General features: G+C 43.7%; 1 protein-coding gene across 1 annotated transcript in view; it reads right to left on the reverse strand.

Moving 5' to 3' along the window:
• LOC125010107 (protein unc-13 homolog A-like) overlaps positions 1-21,143 on the reverse strand; it is a 29,189-nt gene that overhangs the window by 6,532 nt on the left and 1,514 nt on the right. The window contains exons 2-34 of the mRNA XM_047588469.1: positions 18,139-18,168; positions 17,832-17,931; positions 15,921-16,038; positions 15,621-15,744; positions 14,867-14,937; positions 14,592-14,646; positions 14,122-14,151; positions 12,671-12,884; positions 10,080-11,174; positions 9,826-9,928; positions 8,630-8,673; positions 7,957-8,035; positions 7,686-7,691; positions 7,523-7,597; positions 7,204-7,423; positions 6,365-6,592; positions 6,047-6,188; positions 5,684-5,853; positions 5,425-5,540; positions 4,912-5,075; positions 4,601-4,754; positions 3,958-4,026; positions 3,732-3,821; positions 3,293-3,427; positions 3,044-3,171; positions 2,641-2,726; positions 2,384-2,510; positions 2,192-2,288; positions 1,128-1,271; positions 960-1,037; positions 486-563; positions 314-402; positions 57-200 (exon numbers count right to left, since the gene is read on the reverse strand). Coding sequence (XP_047444425.1) covers positions 57-200; positions 314-402; positions 486-563; positions 960-1,037; positions 1,128-1,271; positions 2,192-2,288; positions 2,384-2,510; positions 2,641-2,726; positions 3,044-3,171; positions 3,293-3,427; positions 3,732-3,821; positions 3,958-4,026; positions 4,601-4,754; positions 4,912-5,075; positions 5,425-5,540; positions 5,684-5,853; positions 6,047-6,188; positions 6,365-6,592; positions 7,204-7,423; positions 7,523-7,597; positions 7,686-7,691; positions 7,957-8,035; positions 8,630-8,673; positions 9,826-9,928; positions 10,080-11,174; positions 12,671-12,884; positions 14,122-14,151; positions 14,592-14,646; positions 14,867-14,937; positions 15,621-15,744; positions 15,921-16,038; positions 17,832-17,931; positions 18,139-18,168 — 4,603 coding nt within the window. The remainder of the gene's footprint in view (positions 1-56; positions 201-313; positions 403-485; positions 564-959; positions 1,038-1,127; positions 1,272-2,191; positions 2,289-2,383; positions 2,511-2,640; positions 2,727-3,043; positions 3,172-3,292; positions 3,428-3,731; positions 3,822-3,957; positions 4,027-4,600; positions 4,755-4,911; positions 5,076-5,424; positions 5,541-5,683; positions 5,854-6,046; positions 6,189-6,364; positions 6,593-7,203; positions 7,424-7,522; positions 7,598-7,685; positions 7,692-7,956; positions 8,036-8,629; positions 8,674-9,825; positions 9,929-10,079; positions 11,175-12,670; positions 12,885-14,121; positions 14,152-14,591; positions 14,647-14,866; positions 14,938-15,620; positions 15,745-15,920; positions 16,039-17,831; positions 17,932-18,138; positions 18,169-21,143) is intronic.

The raw sequence follows: 21,143 nt of genomic DNA on the forward strand, positions 1-21,143 counted from the left end.
AAGAAGAAAAAGATCTTAGTTCTTAAATGTGAATGATATCGAGTATCCAGCCATACTTGCTGTCCAGGAAGTCCATGATAGGCTGCAGGACGTTGTCAGCTTCCTGCACTACGCTGCCGTTGGCTGGGACCGTCTGACCTTTGACTTGGGCTAAAATGTCCCCCATTTGTCTCACATTATCCTCAATCTGGGGCTGGAAACTGTAACCACACACAAAAAAAAGAAAAACATAAAAACAGATTTTGAAATCAGCTGCAGAAACCGGTTGCAGCTCGTTGAAGGTTTCCAGCAGAAATCCAACAGACACACCCACCTGACGGCAAAGATGCGGCTGAGGTCGTCCATGACACTGTTGAGTTTGTTCTGCAGCTCCTTCAGGAAGTCGCTGGCCTCCACGTTGAGCTGGAAGAAGACGCCAGTGATGAGTGCGACGGCCACGTCATGTTAGTGCAACCATAACAAAGACAACATGCATGGAAACTCACATCTTTGCCTCCCATGGCCTCAAACATCTTCTCCAACTGGACTCTGAGCTGCTGGATGTTGTTGATTATGATACATGGCTGTGGGGAGAAAGAGAAACTCATGACACACACACTCCCGTCTCTTTCACACCCTCTCCCTCCATTTCCCCGCCTGCTCCAGGGCTTCTTCTTATTATCAATCAAGGTTAGTCCTCTTAACTTTGTTTTATTGCTTCTTTGGCACACTCTTAGTGACGCAGGACAGGAGGAGCCGGGTTTTCAGTAATTATTGCTCCTTTGGGTGATCCTGCTCTCTATACAAGTGCACTCCACTTCTCCCCCAAGCCTACACCACATTCAGCTAATTACACAGCCCTAATTCACGTTGAATACTTCAACCTGGACACAGCTATTACACTAAAGAGCAGATTACTGTCAACTTGGCCTCATGCACTGAACTCAAACTCCTGTGTTCCACTGGGAAATATTACCTACCACTTTCTCTTTCTTGACATGATTCGGAAAGTCCTTTGCTATGATGTCAGCGTAAGACAGCAGGACGTTGCCGATAGTCTGAAAGACAGAAACAATGAAAGACGCAAAATTGCCATAAGAAATATGTTACATTAGCGTTCTGGGAGAGAATTAGGAGTTGAGAGTCACCTTGGCGAATCTCTTCATGTAGTTGCCAACGATCTGAGGGTCGGGACACTCCAGCTTGCGGATGATTTCAAAGCTCTGATTGAGCTGAGAGAACACGTCCACCACCGAGCAGGAGAACAAAGCGTGCTCCGACGTGACCTGGAACTGGAGGACGGGAAGAAAGAACGGGACAAGAGGGAAAACTGTAAGAAGCCGTTTCCTGGTGAGACGCCGCGGCAACGACCAACGCCGACAGAAAGGAGTTCGATACCCCAGAAAGGCCACTCATGGGAGAAGTTCACAGGACGGTAACACACCAGGGACAATGAAACCGCTTCAGCTGCATGTGACCGTAATCAAAAGATTTGTGAAGTGATTCGTAGCACAGTGATGGAGGTGATCAGTGTTATGATGGGAAACGGGGCCCTCGTTAACAGCCGGCCATTAGCCCAGAAGTTAACAGTGTTATGGTATGTGACGGAGCTCTGGGACTGCTGTTTCGCTGACACAGGAAAGCGGAAACTGCCTCAGGCGACAGTAATTGGACCCAAAGGATCCCTGACATATGAGCTGGGAGAATCTTCAGCTGCTTTGTATCGACCCTCTTGCTGTGCGGATGTGTAGGCGTGAGCGAAGAGCGAGTGCGATACACTGCGTGATGTGTGTGTGTGTGTGTGTGTATTCATCGACTTATACACCTGCTCTGTTCTGCAGTGGAGTTTTTTTTTTTTTTTTCTTCACTTGCATTTGGTATTGAGTCAGTATTGATTACCCCGAGGCCCTCAACCTGCTCTTCTCAGCTTGGAATGTGCTGAGTTGGAGAGATGATGAGAACATTGTGAATTTGCATGATAAATGCATGAACACATGGGGAGAGGGGGCGCTACAGGTACAGGTCACATTAAAGCTTTCGTAACGTATTCATTGCTGCCTCAGCAGAATTCAACTGCTGAATTTTAGTTCAACTTTGGTCTTCCACATCTGTTTCTTTTCTTTAATGAACCATTCTTTTCTCTCTTGTAACTAGACCTGGAAATATGACAGCATGCATGTTACGTGTTAAGATTGCAGATCAAAACAGTTACCCCGTCTTTTTTGTCCCTCTCCAGCGCTCCGTGGAGAAAATCCCTGGACACTTCCTCGTTCTCGTCCAACCACATGACAACAAACGGCTCAAACCAGCTGCATGAAATGAGAAAATGAGAGGGAGCAACATAAATCTCCACGGTGGTAAAAGTTATCAGCTAAAGTGCGCGGCTGAAAAGAAAAACACTCACGCCGGGTATTCAGGTACATGCTTCTGGAAGGTGGCCAGCTCCTTGCAGTACTCATTATAGAGCCACTTCACCTTGAAGTGCAAATTCATATAATCTGCACTTTTACACAGGCGTTGCTTCTCATGCTCTGAATATCAAAGAGAAAGAAAGAATTGCGAGAGTTAGATGTTTCACTCGCTCTTTCTGCTAATTATAAAAACACACACACGCATATTTCTCCGTCTGACCTCAGCAACAACACACGCTCTCAAACGTACCCTCCATGGCGTATTTCATATCTTGTGCAAACATGTTCCACATGACCTCCGCGCTGATCTTGCCCACATTGAGTTCTTGAGGAAACCTATAAGAGAAATCAGTACATTTAATCAAAGTCTACATCCAGTAATGCTACTGTAATATTTAACAAGTCAAACCAGTTTTATGTAACTCTATGAGCGCCTCCTCTGCACTTAATTCAAACTACTCCCACCCACCACACACGTCTGTTTGACCTGTTTTTGTTTTCCTTATTGCTTTGAAACTCCTCTCCTCATATCTCTGTGTCGTTCTTCATATTTATTTCAATAAATCACATGCAGCTCTCCTATAACATTTCAAATATTTCCTGTGCATGGTACAGTAGAAAAAATTAGCCCCATGTCTTGAGCGCACACTCACTGATTAAGGCAAGGAGTGTATGAGTTTTTATCCTCCTCTATGATGGAGACGATGAGGGTGATGAGTTTCGACCAGAAGTCCAGGTTTTTGACGCTGGGCCCCTGCTCATCTGGAGGGACTGCTTTTGACTGGAAAGAGAAGGAGGTTGTTGATTTATATCCTAACAGCTGCATCCATCAGGAAATTCTTTGTAGTAGCACAGTAGACATCTGTACAAACGGAGACACACACACAGACACACAAACTTACAGGGTCTGTCTGGTATTCCCTGTTGTAGAGATCGTGGCAGTTGTTGAAAATGTACTCGTAGGTGGAGTTGAGACAGGCTTTTACACAATCCTTCACCACCTGACTCGCCCTGGGGGGACTCTGCAGCTCCTGGACCTGATCATAAACATAACAAAGCATATGGGTGAATGGAAAACACTTGAGAGCATCTATAAGACATGAGGAGGTTAGAACACAGGGAATTTAACCATAAAGGCACAGAAAATACATTAATATTCTCATATATACATGGACACACACACACACACACACACACACACACACACACACTGATAGCATCAGTTTAGATAGGTTAATGTTAAGCTAATTCTCAATATATGCCTTGGGCTATGTTACAGAAAATTCAGGAAATTTGTTCAGTTTTGAAAGAAATGAAAATAAAAGAAACATTTAATCCCACCTTCATCCTGAAGAATGTGATGCTAGTCAGCAGGTCAACAGTAGACTTCAGGTCTTGTAGTCTTTCCGGACTACTAGCAGGGAAGTTGTTCTGAGAGCACAGGCAAGTACAGAAACTCATAAGAGACTTTTAACTCGGGTTAAAAACGTGCTCATTGTCGGAACAGTGACGTAATACTAGATAATACATATTGAAAGAAGTCTAGAAAAAGAGACGTGTTAAATACCCGATACATGGACAGGTCGATCCTCAGGGAGTTGTGCAGCTGATCCAGAAGTTTGACAAACCTCTCCTTCTGAAAAGGGAAAAGATCATAGAACAAACTGCTCAGAAACAGAGCGCGGCTGATACCTGCTATTTTCCTATGTAAACCCAAAGATCTGACGTGGCTCAGCTGACTGGAGGTTTGGTAAAGAAGGACGGGACACGTTAAAAAGCCCTGAAGGGATCAGGAGCAAGACTTTTTTTTTAATGAGCAAACGCAAAGGCAACTGGATGACATTTTCACCACTCATCCATCTCTGACTTCTTCATTTCTAAAATATATTTGGGGAGTTCAAGTTTTATTAGGAACATCTGTAATTCACATGACTAGAGTCTGTTTCCATCCTAATACTCACCTGGAGGAATCTGTACGGATTAATCCTGTTTGTTTTTAACCTAATGTGTGGTACTAACAATCCATTAATTGTCAAAATCTTCAGCTACTTTGAAAATACAAAGTCCAGTTGCTTTTATTTTTATCTTTTCTGAATATACCATCATGCTTCATGTCCTGAGCTACTGGGAACCTTTACATGTTATGTTCTATTATAGCATATAACTCCTCTGTAATACTGTTACACTACAAAGCATTTTCAGGGACTCACGCCAAAGTTGGATGCAGCAAATCTGTCAGACGCAGAAACATTGTTGGAGGACTGGGTGGTGTGTGCGTAGTAAGCGTTGATGTTAGCAAGTAGGGTGCTCATCACAGCTGGAACTCCTGGGCACATGTACTTAGATGATAAGCAGGCAAAGTGTCTGTGTGGTAAAAAGCGGATAAACAAACATTTAGAACTACATTTGCTTGTCAAACCATCATATTGATTCATAGATATTATCTCATGATAATTTATAGTCATTATTCAGCTTCCTCCTATTTAATCTACACATTCAGAGTGATGCTTGAGGTACTGACGTCATGGCCTGGTAGATGGACTCTACTCCGTATCTCATTGCAAACTCGTCCACGATCTCCTGAGCTGTCTCCTCAAAGTAGACCTTCCAGGCATCGTCTCCTTTGGCATCAGGAATCTTCACTACACCGCCATTTTGTTCCTCGGTGGTGTACTGGAACAGATGCTGAACACAACAAAAGACGGGTACGTGTTTGAGTCATTATTATAACAAGCAGTACATGTTGTTGTATGAGTAGTAACTTAAGTCACTTCAAGTGCTTAATAATCAATATTAAAAATAATGTTATCATTGCACCAATAATTCCAGATGATTTTGTTGACCTGTTCTAACACCTAATGTTGGTCTTTTTATTTCTCATAAAGAAGGAAACTGATAATGGAAATATGAGCCCAGTATTAAACTGAAAAGTTTCTGAATTGGGATAGCCGTTTGTGTTACATAGTTAATGTTTTATCCAAGACTAAATGCAAATAATCACGAAGACATGTGAAGGGTTTTCAGTCAGACTGACCTCATGAAGACATGTGTACTGGACATGGTAAGGAGCCACCGTCTCTTCTCCTTTGATCTCCACACTGATGTGCATCCGAATGGCTCCTGACACAGCAGACTTATCCGTTCTCTTGTCTGTCACATGAAAGATACGCATGGCTCCTCAGAATCACATTTATCTACAACAGACAAACACCACGATTCTCGTGCTGTATTGTCTCACATATGTGTTCGTCCTTTTCACTTCCTATTCTCTATTGCCATTTCACAAAACTCACCCAAGTTGTACCACACATCCATCTCCCCGCTCAGAGTGCGGACTTCAATGATGGTTTGACCCAGGAAGTCGTCACTCTCACGCTTGAACCTCTGCTTCACACGAGACTTGATGTCATCGTCCTCGTCCCACACACGGACCTTGATGCGGTCAGATGAGTTGTGGCATTCGCTGGATAAGGCAGAGACAGACATCAGGTTTGCCAAAGAACAAGGGAAAATACATCCCATGTACTGCGTGGCCTTTGAGTAACAAAAAAACTTTAAAAATGGTGAATCTAACAATAATGTTTCTAAGATATAAGACAAATGAACATAAAATAACATCAGCAGTTGAGGGTTTTACAGCTTTCCACTGTACTCACAAGTGAAAGTTCTCTTCCCAGACGGGGTTGAGGTTTCCGTAGATGGTCTTGGTCCTCTTCTTGGTCTTCCCAACTTGAACAGTTACATATGGGTCGCTGGAGCCAGTTTTGTCTTTAGCCTGAAGGCCCTGAGCACATACCACTGAAGAAGAGTCAAGAGACAAAGAGACATTTAATCAAAGATCTTAACAGTCTATAATGAAGTATGTTTTTATCTTTTTATGCTTCCAATTAAATATAATCTTTTACTCAGTAATTAAAAAGTGTGACTCTCTACATTTGACCCAGATAAGGGAAGAAGCGTGAACTTAGGTTTACCTGTGATGCTGATCTTGGCAGACCATTTGGAGGTCCCATCAAGGACGCTCTGCTTGATCTGCTTCATGTGAGTCGCGTGTGTTGTTTTGTCGAGGGCGAACACTTCCTGGATCAGCTCAAAGATCTCTGGCTTATTTCTCTCTCTGATCTTCATGCGGTCCTTCAAAACCATGATGATACTCTGGGTGCGGTCCTCTGCGCCGTGCTTGGAGCTCTTCTCTGCAGCTCCTGATGAGACAGAAAGATAAAGAGGGGATGTAGAAAGAAAGGTTGACAGTGTGAATGCACATGCAAGGCAATATGACCAGCAATTTATCGCTTATCGTTTCTGAGTGCGAAGTTAATACAAAAATGACATCAGTTTCAAAACATTTGGACATTTCTTGGTCTGGGATCAAACCCCACGTGTAACCAAGTGTTGAAGACCAACAGATGTTCATGGGGTCAACAGCTTAAAACAGTCTTTGGACCCAGGAGAGACAAATTAAGAATTGCACAGACTGACTCTAAAATCAGGGATTGAATAAGTCACCCCTTGTTGAGCTGAATTAGCCAAAGCGGCATGGAAGCAAGGCTACGTGTAGAAGAGAGAGAGAAAAAGAAGCAGGCGTATGACAGCACATTACTCAGGAGATAAATTGGACAGGAAGAGGGAGGAGAATGTGAGAGTGGATAGAGGACAAGAATAATGGGATGTCAATCGGGCAGAAGGATACAGAGAAGGAGCTAAAATAGTTTTAGGTTTGTGAGGAGGGCCGGGTGCATGTGTACCTGTGTCGAGACAGATATGTGCGTTTAACAGCTCATGTTCACGTGTGCAAAGATTAGCGCGCCCTTACTCTGCAGACAGTCGGCGTTGAGCAGATCCTGGCATTTTTCGTGGCATTTGACGCCACACTCAGAGCAGCGCATGCCTTGACGTGCGATTCCCCACAGCAGTCCCTCACATTCGTAGCAGTAGGTGGGGGTGGTGGCTGTCCACACCTCAAAGTTGTGCGGTGTGGTGGAGGAGATGGGGTAGATGAGCGCCTGCAGGGTCTTTTTATAAACATGGCTCTTCTGCAAGTGCCAAGGAGAAAAAAAACATGAAAGTTTGATTCGGAAAGTGATTAAACGTACGAAGCGAATGTGAAGAGAATGTGTAAGAGAAAAACCTACCAGCTCTTCATTGCCGAGGGTGGTGGAAGCCATGGCTGAGGTGATTCCAGCTTTACGTGAGTTCTGCACCAGAGACTGTGAGGGCAAACAGAAGAATGAGTGTTTTAGAACTGCAATCAAAGTTTTATTTGACTGATATTTTTATGGATCAACAAATACTCACCATCGCCTAATGAGGCCAGGCAAGGATGGAGCACAGGAGAAGGGTTAAAGCAGACAAAAATGCATAAGACACAGATGTGTGTTGATATACGTCCTTATAAACTGGACACGTACATCCTAAAATCTAGAATAAAACTGTAACTACACTGATTAATTACCACAGTTTTATTAATACAACAGTTATGCAAACATTTAATACATCAACAAATGAAATGCAGCTGTGGAAGGAGTGAAAGTCAGAACAGTTTGTGTATATTTGAGCTATTTCTCACCAGATCTCTGACCAGAGGAATGGCTTTCCTCTTGCGAAGGTCAGGCATGCTGTCAATACTGTAGAGTGCTCCTCCCATTCTGAACAGGAAAACCATGAAAGATTGCACGTCAGTTCATTTTCTCATCGGTATCTTCGACTGATTAAACAATCATCAACACGTCTTACAGTGAAACCATGTGCTGCCACCAAGGGACGAATGTATTTCTCTCTGTTTCTGATGCTAAGCCAGTCAAGGACTTCTCAAGGACTTCACTAGAGAGTTTAATTACACCGGCTGCCTCGTCTCAAATAGTGGGCATGACACTCCACACACCAGGGTATAATTGCTGGGCTTCTATTTGGCTAACTTAGCACTTGTTCAGTATGCAGCCCGAGTCCCACTCTGAGGTCTGCCTCATCTACAAATGACCTGCCAGCTAAGTCAGGGCAGCCCAGCACTGTTCAGTGCTCACTGGCTAAATGCCACAAGCTGGATGAGCCTGTGGATCAGAATGAAATAGAATGGAGGATTCCCAGGCTGAAGACGGGCGTTTTCAGTCATAAGCAACGCTGGCAGATTTCCCCAATAAGCTAAATATAACTTTACATTCCAGGAGTTACTGCTTAACTTATGCTGTGTGATATATCGTGGGCATCATGTAAGAAAAAGTAAATTACAGGAAGACACTCACCCTCCTTTACCGAACCACAGCGAGCTGGAGGTTTCTCCTCGAGCCTGAGACAGACAGGAAAGGTTAAAATAAGAGAAAACCCGTCTTAACTGTGTCCCTTCAGCTTTCCTAATGTTAATAAACAAGGATGCCTCATTAGAGTGAGTTATATAATCATTGTCATTGTATCAACATAGAAAGTGTTCAGTGTGAGTTTAAAACTGTGTGTTTTTCTGTTTTATGTACAAGATGCACAGAGAGCAAACCAAAAAGCTAACCAGTTTTTCACTTACTGTTACTCTTATTAATTTTAAGATAATCCTTTGATTTAACCCACAGTGAGGAAACACATAATTCGATGATAATATTCATGATGTAAACATGTAAATAACTTTTGCTTAAAATTTCAAAGAGACTTGAGGACAGGCTTTGCAAGATACGACAGAAAAGATCAAATTGTGGTGAATGTGAATGAACAAAGTGAGAGTGCATATTTATAGACAGCGATGACTTTGACCAAATGCAATTCCTTCTCTCTCTCAAGCAGTCACTCAGATTGTACCTACCTGTCTGCATGCTCCAATGATGGCCGAGCAAAGTGCATGTGAGTGTCACTATGGCAATGACATGAAACTGGAAAGAAAACAAATTGGGTCGCCACAAACAAACAAAAAATAAAGACAAGGGAAAGGAAGCCAAACGTCCAAAAACGGAACGTGACACACATCAACATAAACATCGAAGCCAGTGATTAATTCTTTGCACAACTGAATTCAAATGTAATGAACAGCAACATAATGTGCAAATAAAATATGCAAAGTGAAAACCGACCAAGCAAAACTAAATGCGTCCAACTAAATCAAGCAGTTTTGTCAAGCAGTGGTGTGGTGCTGCATCCAAACAAAATCCAAAACATCAATTATAGAATATGAAACACATTACGTCTGCTTTCTGGTGTCTTGCAAAAATTGCTATCAAAATAGAACTGAAGACATTAGTGCATGTACCCTGTCTCTGCACATTAATAATGCACATCACATATATATTTCAAAAACTTGGTAGATGCTTTTAGAGTCTCTTGAACTTAGGTGTCTTTGAGATTACAGGCTGGAGCTGGATCAGGCCTACAGTTTGGAGCCTGAATTGGATGGTTGTGGAGGACTGGAGAGGACGGCTGTCCGACTTGAGCTGGGACCGGGATTATTTGGTGCACTTACCTCTCGAAGCTGCTCTAAGACCTTGTTGTAGAGCCTTAGCCAGTTCTCTTTGGCTCGGACCGCTGGATCAACCGGCTCCTTGGGCTCCTCTATTACTGGAGGACTAAAAGCAAAAAACACATTTTATTTTTTTTTATCAAAAATGTCTTTCTCTGATATACTTCTTGCAACTGTGGGTTATTGATTCTGTTCAAGTCTATTTCTGTTGTTGATTGAGTTCATCGATCTCATTCCATTTCGACCATCACTCCTACCTCTCAGGTGGCATCTCTGGTTCCTCTTCTGGCGTCGGCTGTCTGCTCTCTTCGAAATGCTCCTCTTTCTCCTCCATCGAAAGCTTCTCCTCAGGTTGAACAGGGGGAGTCCTGGCTTCCTCCTCCAACATCATCTCCTCTTCTAGCCAAGGCTCTTCCTCCAGGGAGGGAGCTTTGTCTTCAATAACATCTGGCTGCGCGGTGGCAGAATCGTTGAGCTGGTTATGATGAGATGCAGAAGACGGGGTCTGTTGTGAAGAAGGGCCTGTGGCGGTGGAGGGAGGCTGGGAGGACGAGTTAGCCATGGTGGAGGGGTGGGATGGAGGGACACTGCTGACAGCAGCGGGCGGGTGTTGTTGGGACACAGCTGATGCTTGAGGGTGAGACTGGGCCGGCTGCGCGGCGGGAACGGAAGACAGGAAACTCGAAGCTAATCCGGTGACTGCAGCGGTTAGAGGTTTGGCCATTGAGAAGAAGGAAGTGGCAGATGGTGCTGGTTGCGGCTGAGGTTGTGTCGGGGGCTGTTTAGGTGGTTGGGCTGTCTGCTGACCAGAAGGAGGCTGTGCTGTTGGCGCCGTCCCAGGAGGATGAGTCTGGTTGGGTGTCTGGTTCGGGGGTTGAGAAGGAGGCTGCTGTTGGTGTAGAGAGGGTTGTTTCTCCAGCGGAGGTCTCGAGTTCGGCACGTCAAGCGTCGGGGGGGCGGTCGACGTCGGAGTAGGGGTGAACGGTGGCTCCATGTCCTCGCTGAGCGTCCCATCCAGATTGTACAAATCTTCATCGTCATACATTATCTCCTCGTCCTCATAGAGGCCTTCCTCTTCCCCCTCATACAAACCTCCGTCATCCTCCTCGTACAAAGCCACCTCCTCTCCTCCGTCTTTGCTGTAGCCGCCCTCGTCGCTGTACGCCCCCTGGGTCTCATCGGGGTCCCAGTCTGGAGAGCCTTTACTGTAGCTAACCGAGGAGTGGCAGGAGTGGTAGGAGTCATTCTCATCATACGGGTCCCTCTCTCCGTACTCACCACCGTAGTCTTCCTCGCTCAGCTGACTGCTGCACCGGCTGAGCTCTGCAGAGGATGCATAGCTCCCGGTGGGACTGGAGAGAGGAGAGGAGATGTCAGTGTTACAATGTAAGGCAACAACATGCCCACAAGAGAACCAAAAGTACAAAAGAGGGTTATAGAGTGTTAAGAGGGTACAGCACATTGTGTGCTATAAAGGATTTACTTCATGAGCAATGCTTATCAAGCATCATATTATTAGACCATGTTACGGCTTGTACATTCTGTACTCTACCGGACAAGCCTGCTAAAAACCTTTTCTGCATGCCTGGTGATGGCCAGGAACAGTGCTGATGGCTAATCAATGAATTGCACCGGTGATACAAGAGTGCCAGACAAGTAGCAAGAAATAGAGCAGAACAGAAAGGGTAGCAGCCTCCAGAAAGCTGACAGAAGAAAAAGGATCAGGAAATGCAACAAACAGGGAAAGAGTATTTATACTACTTGATGAATGAGGTTATTAAAAACAGAAAAGGAGGCACAGAGGGAAGGGAGGATGGATGAGAGAGATAGTAAAGACAGGAAGGGAGTGGTGAGCACAGACACAAAATAGAAGAGAGTGCAGCGAGGGAGGGAGGGAGGGAGGGAGGGTAGAGCGCTGAGAGGAGGAGATGAAGAAGAATGGGCAGGGGTGTGAGGAGGTTGCCTTGTCCAATACACTCTCACGAGCAGCTAATCTTATGTGCAGCATTGACCATTAGATTGTCAGCTGAGTAATTCATAAAGAAAGAGGTGGGTGGATGCATATTTTCATTCTCAGATTGTGAAAAATGTGTCAATAAATGCAGAGAAATGTAGCAATATTGTATACAACTGTGACAGAGACAAAGAGTTTGTAGATTGGCTGTATTCTGTATTAATTCATTAACATGTCTTTTTAACAGCTGTCATTTTGACAGTTACAGTATGAAAGGCACACATGTAAATCATTTAAAAAAAAAAAACTTAAGTAGTGACGTGCTTGTACTTTACATGAGTGTTTACTTGTACCTTTACCTGAATAAAAGATGAGAAAATGCCTCTAACCGATGCTGAATTCGATTCCTGGTATTGTGAATATTGGCTCAGTGTCACACTGTCATGGCACTGTCACTGGACTATCATCGATCTAACATTTCTGTAATGCCTGAGCTTTTCTGGCGGTGAAAGGTTTAAATGTGTGTTGTGAAAAAGGGCTATAGTTAAGCTAAACCTTACCACTAAGTCACTCTTGCACTGTGTTGTGTTGCAGCAGTTAGTTGGTTAAAACATTAGACTTAAACTGCCCCAAGATTAATGGAAATAAATGAACAGGAGCCAGGACATCACAAGATTGACTGAAATGTTACACAGCAAAATCTATGAAAGATAACTGACATTTGCCACAATAAGTTACTGCCCATTTCCCAGGCTAAACCTGGGTTCATACTCCCACAAGGCATCTACACGGAGCCTACGACTTATTTAGTGTGGATCTGATTCAGATACTTAAAGTAATGTGCATTCTAAAAAATGTAACAGATAATAAACATAAACTGAAGCGGGAACACACCTGACAGTTCTCTGGTTTTGGTAGTCGAGGTCCTGACTGTTGCCAGAGCGTGGGTAAGAGACGCTTCTGGAGCCGCGGTGCTGGTGGCTGATGGGATACTGGTGGACGGAGGCGTTGGGCTGGGATGTGCTGTAGTAGGGAGGGGGGATGCTGTTACTGGTTTCACTGCGATAGTCGCTGTCTCTGTCGTCCACGGCACTATCTGGGTCTTCATCTACGCGGGAGCACAAACAAATTAGAGAGCAGAACAAAAGCAAGAGAAAGAGACAAAAACCTATCAAGGACTAATTGTCATTTGGCAGAGAAATAAAAGTCTCATATCAGCACTGAACCAGTCTTTTAGTACTATGCTAATTACAGATAACATGGATGAGCTAGCAGCATTCCATTACTGAACCCCTATTACACCCACATAGGTCAATCTGGGTGCATTCACACATGATGAACGCATGACGAACATCACTGACGCCTTCCTCCTCAGTCTCATCATCGTCACCGAGCATAAATCCACTCTTTCTGTGGTGTCCATAGATCAGAGATTTGCATCCCAGAGGGAAGTGATGACAGCCTTTAACACTGCTGAAGCAGTCAAAAGTGAAACCAGCTATCTATTAATCATTCATCATTATCCATCATCGTCTTTCACACTCCAAAAGCCACTGATGAAGGAGGACGCTGCACCGCTTACACCTTCGTCTTCATCTCCCAGGGCTTGTAAACACTAATTAAAGGCTTCGAACTTTGTTTCTCACTTCAACCGTGTCCCCACGTGTCCTGCTCTCTCTCTCTCTCTCTCTTTCCCTCACTTCATCACCTCACCATCTATCATTACCCCCCGTGCTCATTCCTCTGAGTGAACAGAGATGAGATAAATTGCTGCAGTGGTGTGGGTGAATCTGACGGGCACTTACATAAGACTGTCTACTAATCATAACAAGAACCATTGGGGGAGGAAGGCGTTGCATAGATATTATATCTAATACACGTGGATTAGAAGTTTCTGCCCTTTAATAAAAGTGACTGATATTAAAGGATCTAATCCCTCAAATTATTCTGGATAATCCACAGGCCTTGCTGTCTAAAGATCTCTATCATTGTAAAAGTAACAACACTGCTTATATGTTGTTGTTTAATTTATTATTTTCAGATACTATGGTAGTCACAGGAAATACTGAGAGAATTATCTGCATGAGATACCACTAAGGTGTGTTTGAGCCTGTTTCAAGGTGAACAGTGTAGGACACATAGCTCATTTTATGTCACATGGTGCAACCAGGACTCTCAGGAGCAGCAGCCCTACGCTCGTCACCAGCAGCACAAGCAAACACTCTCAACCCATTACTCCCTCAGATGTACTGATTCATTTCAAATCTAATGATGGATTGCTGAGCCAAAACAATTGAAGAGCGTCTCTCCAAAGAGTAGAGCTCATGTACAGTATGTACACTCACTTTGTTGTTCTCCCCAAAGACTCCAGTTACCTGCAGTGAAACAAGAGGGCGTGAGTATTGATTATGAATTGCGCTGGTGATAAAACAATAAACACACACTGACACCATTAAAGCTTCCAAGTGTCCAGATGGAGCTGGTGGATGGAAAGAGGGTGCGGGGGGGGGAGTGCTGAGCCTCCAAGTCTTTCCACCTGCCCCAGACAGCTGGTTCAGCAAACAGACCGGACCAACAGACGAAAACACGGGAGCGATCTGGAGGAGCTCACCTCCGGAGATAGGATAACGCTATTGATCACTCCCAGTGCAGTGATCCGGGCACCTTTCCCCCTCCAACACACAACAGCCCATGTGTGGTTACGCGCATAATGCAAATGCTGAGCTAAAACAATCTAATTGCATTTCAGCGGCAAAACATAAAATCCCCTTGTTCAGCACAAACTTGTTTGCAGGAACAGCGACGGGTTACTTACAGCACTGGGTTCCCGGTACACGGAGAGGTCGTTCCTGTTCCTCCTGGTACGAGTACTGGAACCGAGAGCAGCAGGACAAATGAAAAATGCACGCTGATGAAAAAGGTTAGCTGGTAATTAGCAGGGAAATGTTGTGCTTGTACGCAGGAGGTGGAGAAAACGCTGCTGGATTTAATCTTGTAACGTGCAACACATTTCCCTCAATTAATCACGTTGGCTCGTTCCTAAATGTAAGGATGTGACGAGGTATTAAATCATAACGGGTGACAGCTTACATCTTGGTCCCTCATGGCATTGAGCTGCTCCAATTTCTTAGCCCAGTAGCGTGCCTCATCCTCAGGGATATCTGAAAACGACCAGCCAGACAAACTTCAGGTAACAAAAACAGGCTAAATGCAGCTCAGCCTACCTAAGAAATTAAACGGGCACAAGAAATGTTTTGTTCTAAGTTACCAACAGCAAAATGACAACACAGTATGAGAAAATAACCGATCTGCAAATGTTATTTAACCTAATGACTATTTAATTTAATGACATAGACAAGGAGTATTCTACATATAAAACAGCAGATACTGTGGTTGGACCAGAATAGAGTAAGATTGAATACTTAGCTTTTTCACTTATAGCCCTAAAGTCAAATCCCTATAAATAGGTCAGATCCACAAATTGAGGATTCAGGTGTACAGTATTGACTGCAGCAAGAGGCAACAGTATGAAAATGGCACCTAATCAATGCTAAGAGGAGCACAGGGGAGGTAAGGACACTAACACTTGTCTCCTTGACACACATAAATAAACACACACCACCTTGCAAACACGTCATTGAAAAGTAGGTCACGTTAATTGATCAGTCAGACATTATCGGTGTTCATATATCACTGTTGGTTGTGGAAATTTTTCCTGACAGACATAATTTATTTGCTCCTTCCTGCTCTCGCCTACAGGGCCGATGATTTCCCATCGTTCCATATTCTCATCTCCTTCCACCTATTGATGTTTCTGATCTGGGTGTGAATATTGATTGCTCACCTAGCGGCAGTTCGAAGCGCGTATCGAGCAGCACCAGGTGCAGAGTGGGATCTTTGGTGCCACAGATCTCATTATCAGCCATGATGACCTGAGAGTCCAGTGTGAGCCATTCGCCTGGTCCTTCCTGTGAACAGAAAGACATTTTGCAGCTGATAAAAACAACAGGGAGAGGGCACAATGAATGCAACTCAAACCAGTGACGCTGCATGTACTGGCCGTTCTGTACTCTAAGTATAATGAGCATTAAGTGCTAAAATACCAGAGTTTTTTCTCATGTCATTGTGGTAACTGGTGGCAAACCTCGTCAGACTGCCGGATGCTATGCAGGGGAATCCACACAGTTCCAACCATGGTGTCCCAGATCAAGCCTTTGTTCCACACCTCCACTGTCAGACCCAGGTCCAGGCGGTTAATTTCACTGCGGAGAAAACGAATGTCAGTCAAGAGACTAAAAGGACATTTACAGGCAGGGAAGAATAGTGACTCATCTTCAACTTCAACTTCAACTCCACTACAGTCCAGAGGGGGAAAAAAAATTTTGATTCACAAATTTACTTTGCACTAATAATAAATAGTATCTAAAAAAAGAGCATATGCTCTGATATGTTATCTTTATCAAACACAGAACAACGTTAAAGACAAAACCAGTGGTTCATTAACTTTTCGGTTTGAGACCCGTTCCATCAACATATTTCAGCTGCCTACGTGTAGTTAATGGTTTAAATAAGTTCTCCAGGTAAAACTAATACTATCCAAGTACCCAATGTTTCACAAAAAAAAAACAAAAATCAGAAAATAATCTTCTCTTGACATTATTAAAACTCTCTCTGATTCTGTGTCTACACTAAATTAGTTTAGACCACTTCCACCTTAATCAATACGACAGTAAAGTAAAAATTTTTTCCATCTGCTCCATTTTGATAATGTGATACTATAATTCTATTTCCCTGTTAATATTTTAGTAATATTACTTGACAATAGTGAATAAAGGAACGAAGTGTACTGAGTATTCACACAGTATTTCATTGATAACTTCTTGAGTACTTTTTCCAGACTAAAAACACATAAGTTTCCTGACACACACAAGATGCACAGTGATCACTTCACTGTGACAAATATAAGGCATGTCTCCAGGGGTGCAAGCCTGAGAGAGTCCAACATAAAGCATTAGACAGCGGGAAGCAGGGCAGAGAGAAAGAAAGAGAGAGTGAGGGATGAATAAAGGCAGGGAGGAGAAGAGTGTGATGAAGGCAGTGGAGGAGGTGATTGTATCGCTTGCCTGGAGGGAGAAAGTGGGAACTTTAATTAAGAAATAGAGGGAGTGGATTTCCCATCTCAGCGGTGACTCCTTTTAAGAAGTGCCTGTTTGATTCATGGCCGTGACTGAGGGGCCACAGTCATTTAAAGGTATTTTGAAGGAGGGCATGAGGCGCACTCTGCAGCCAAAACATTACATAACGCAGCCTCACTGATGCAACCCCAGTACAATCCTCAACGCCTCCGAACATCATACAGGCGCTCAGGACTCCGCAGTAATCCTGCCTGCTGCATCCCACATGCTAAATGATTCTCACCATTTATCGCCCATATGCTGCTGTACTGTTAGTACCGCACTGGATCTGTGTTGTGTAATATTATCGTGATTGGAACAAGCTATCGCTAAAATATTTAGTGAAACTAAAGCTAAAAAAAACAACTAATTCAAAGAAAAAGAAACAGAAATAAACTGCTAATGATGCCTAGAGAGTAGAAATAGGAAGGGGGGGGGGGGGGGGTGAAAAAAGAGGGATGGTGGGTTAAGGGAGGAGAAGAGGAGAAGCTGAACAGATGAAGATCAAGGAGCTGTATTTAGCGGAAGCGACAGAAGAGATAATGAAGACCTGGGAGGGAGCCAAGGTTGAGAATCGGGATGAGAGGGGCAAAAGTATCGGGGGAAGAGCAGCTAAAAAAGATGAAACAGTTGTTGGAGGCAGAGCGGAAGAGCTATGTGAAACAATATAGGAATAAAGGGCACTTGGGGAAAGAGGAGTGAAACAGAGGGAAGGGAGAGAGGAAGGCTGATAGAAAGCAAGAGATAAAAAACACAGTAGCACTCAAGCAGCTGAAGTGGAGAGTGTGATGAAGAGAGAAGGCAGAGGGAGGAGTGAGGGCGGGAGGGAGAGAGGCTGGTACAGCAAGAGAAGCTTTGTCAGAAGACTATGAAGGACTCACAACATGAAGTCTTGCTCCCAGCTGGGCAAGTTGCCCCTGACAGCGATGGTTGTGCTCTTCACATTTTGTACCTTTAGCGTCACATAAGTGTTGAATTTCTCTGTTAAGAAGAGAGAGATGAGAGACCTCTGCATTAGAGAACAATACTGTAGATCAAGTTAGATATAGATTATTTATTTCTCCACGGTGCCTGGCTTTCTAGCCCTCCACATCCGTTCAAGGGAGAAATATGTAACGTGTCCATGTAGCAGCTAGTCTCTCCTCTTCCTCCTGCACCTCTCAGCATATCCAGGTTCCCAGGTCTTACCTTGGGGTCCATCCAGCTTGGCTTTCTTCACTGTGGACACACAGAGAGGGACACAGTCACACACAGGAACGCCATCTGTTTTCATGATAACGCATCTTCTATTTTGGCTTTTACTTAGAACAAGAAGAAGATGAGGCTACCGTCTGCTAATTTTAAACTTAACATATATAATACAAAATCAATGTAAAAAAACAGTATGTAACATGGGAATTTTAATAAATAGACACATTTTGTAAATAACCAATAAGTGAAAGAGACTTATTTGCCATAAGAGCTAGAAAAATTGGTGTGTGATGCCAAAACGATGTCCCGTGTGCTTCATCGGTGTCGTATACAGAAAGAGAAACATCAATAGAGCTACATGCAAATGCAGTGATGCCATTTAACACAGGTGAGAAAGTTTATATCATTAAATACTGTATATTTTTGAAAAAATATATTACACTAGCAGTGATAAGATGTGCCTCCCAAAGGAGTATTTGCTAATTACATATAGTATTAATTATTTAAACACATTCAGCGCATGAGTAGAATTATGTGGATTACATTACACGAGGTAGGTTTTTTTTTATTGTGCAAACATTCAAAGCGAAAATTCCCACCTTTATCAAACACAGTCTGTACAGTCTGCTGGACTTTTTAAAGCCCAGGCACTCTCTCTGCAGCACCTTTTTACCAGCTTTGACGTAACTCACACATCCATTTTTAATGCCCCACTAGCCACCGCTCTCCACCGTGTACCGCTCCCCACATTACGCGATATGTTTGCGTTAATAAAACACAAACACAAGCTCGGTTATGACATTACATAACCGAACCAATATCTTTCCTCGCCTCTGTGGAAATACGACGCGGACGCCGATTTCTGACTAATCTCACAATATTCTCCTCACACCGAAACCGGTCAGTCACCATAGAAACCACCACAAAACTGTCCTGAGTCAGCAGACACTTCTTGATTCTATTTTCACTCCTTTCACTTGATATTTCTTTCATGCAACACACACACACACACACAAATTCGAGCTAAGCGCTGTGCTGTTACATCACACATGCTGAGATGCAGTGGCTTACTGACAAGTGATAGCGAAATTTGTCTCTGCAAGCAAATCAAATCGCAGCAAATCGACAACAATTCGATATTATGTCGAGAGGACAAAAACAGAAATGAAGCTGAGCTTTCAGCGTTCTTTTACATCGTTTAGGAAACCCAAATCAGAGCTCGCATCACGCTGTGCTTTAATGTCAACACTATAACAGCACTGGAAATATAACAGTACATGAGGAGGATCGATAAAAAAAGGAATTGGATTTTCAGTGGCAGAAAGCTGAATCTTAATGATAGCACACAATCATAAATCTCTCTGACAGGGTGAGCTATGATGTGAAATAACGCCGGCCGCTCCGAACAACATTTTATCACGACTGCATACGTCTGAGGAGACAAGACAACCCCCAACACCCTCACTGTACATGTGTGGTACACGCCTATAACTCTGTGCCTGTGAAGGACCGGATCAATTGGCTGAAATGTAGGTTATGGGTGAGAAGCCGGCGTTCAGGAAATGAGGTCAAAGGATGTCTATCTATCACCATTCCATTCAATTATTTAATCAAAATGTGTTTTCATTTATCTGAGTACGCAGCTGCACAATCCAAAGGACCGAGCTGTGCATTTTGAGCGGCCCAGCTTCTCTGAGCAGAAACTTCATTCAGAAAGTAGATCTGACACAGCAGAGCCTGACTTATGGCCTAAGCGGATTGCCAAGAAAGCAGAGAGTTGACAGGGAATCGAGCAAACCCTTCAACTCAAATTGTCAGGGAATGTGAAAAAGTGAGTGGGTGAGCAGAGTTCAGCCATCCAATGAAAAAATGAGGGATGACATGATTCAGACAGACAGTGCCTTATTTTGAAGCATCACATATGCAGTGAGATCTGCAGCAGCCCTTGCAACTGCTGACAGAGACATTACGCCCCTTGATTCAGCGTCCAAAAAAAGACAGGAAGAGAGCTGGACTTCACAGTACTGTGTGTTGGCTATTTGCGGGAAAACAAGCCAAGTTTTACAGAGTTAATCTGTATCTGTGTCTAATTCTGCTTTCTCTGCAGATGCGCCAAAGAAATGCTGTCTATTCAAGAGGCACAAAGTACTGTGGAGGCCAGAAATAGCTCCAGTCAGGTAAGCATGAATGATGTAACCGGAACAGAAAGAGGGCTCCCTGCCAAGTCTCGTAGTCTACAACACTGACAGCCGCAGCCGATGTTTATGAATGAATAACGCTCAGCTTCTTAATGACGCCTTGGACTGACTCAGAGCAGGGACGGGCACCCGGTGGACCTGGAGGGACAGGATGAGGTTGCCTAGCATCCGTAATAGGCTTGACGTATGAGCGGTGACTTTAAAAACCCCCGTAACCTTCCTTTTGTCCTGACATTGCCATGACAATATTCAGTAGTTTCATCCACTCCGTAGTGAGAGACTCTTGACATGAGCGATTGAAAATTGAATACTGGGCAAATCCAAGAAATGTAAAGCTGTCACCCGAAGCTTTAGGCTGCTGAGATAAACCCCTTTTCAACAGCAGACATTTTGACTTGGGGAAAGCACCGGTGAAATAATGGCTGCAGTCCACTCCCACTCTTGTGCGTGCTGGTCCACTTTAATGGCTTACTGGGACACTTAATGGAACTGTGCGATCATTCAGTCCTGCACTTTGCCTAATGCGACAAGTAAAAATGTCTTCGGTGAAAAGGGTCTATTGGCTTTTTTATCTAGCATATAATGTGTTGGAATATAATGTATTCTGAAGTTCAAGGTGACTTCTTCAGATGACTTGTGTGTCCTACCACCTGTGCAAATGTCAGTTTGGTGTCAGAGAAGGCCAGCAATCAGTTTGTAAGTTATTAAATTAGCTTGAGATTAGTTTTGTTCCAATCAACTAATATCCTAATAGTGTAAGCTCTTACTGGCATGTCAATTCTCATAGGCCAACATCTGTCACAC

This window comes from Mugil cephalus, chromosome 7 (genome assembly GCF_022458985.1).
Source record: "Mugil cephalus isolate CIBA_MC_2020 chromosome 7, CIBA_Mcephalus_1.1, whole genome shotgun sequence".
NCBI lineage: Eukaryota > Metazoa > Chordata > Actinopteri > Mugiliformes > Mugilidae > Mugil > Mugil cephalus.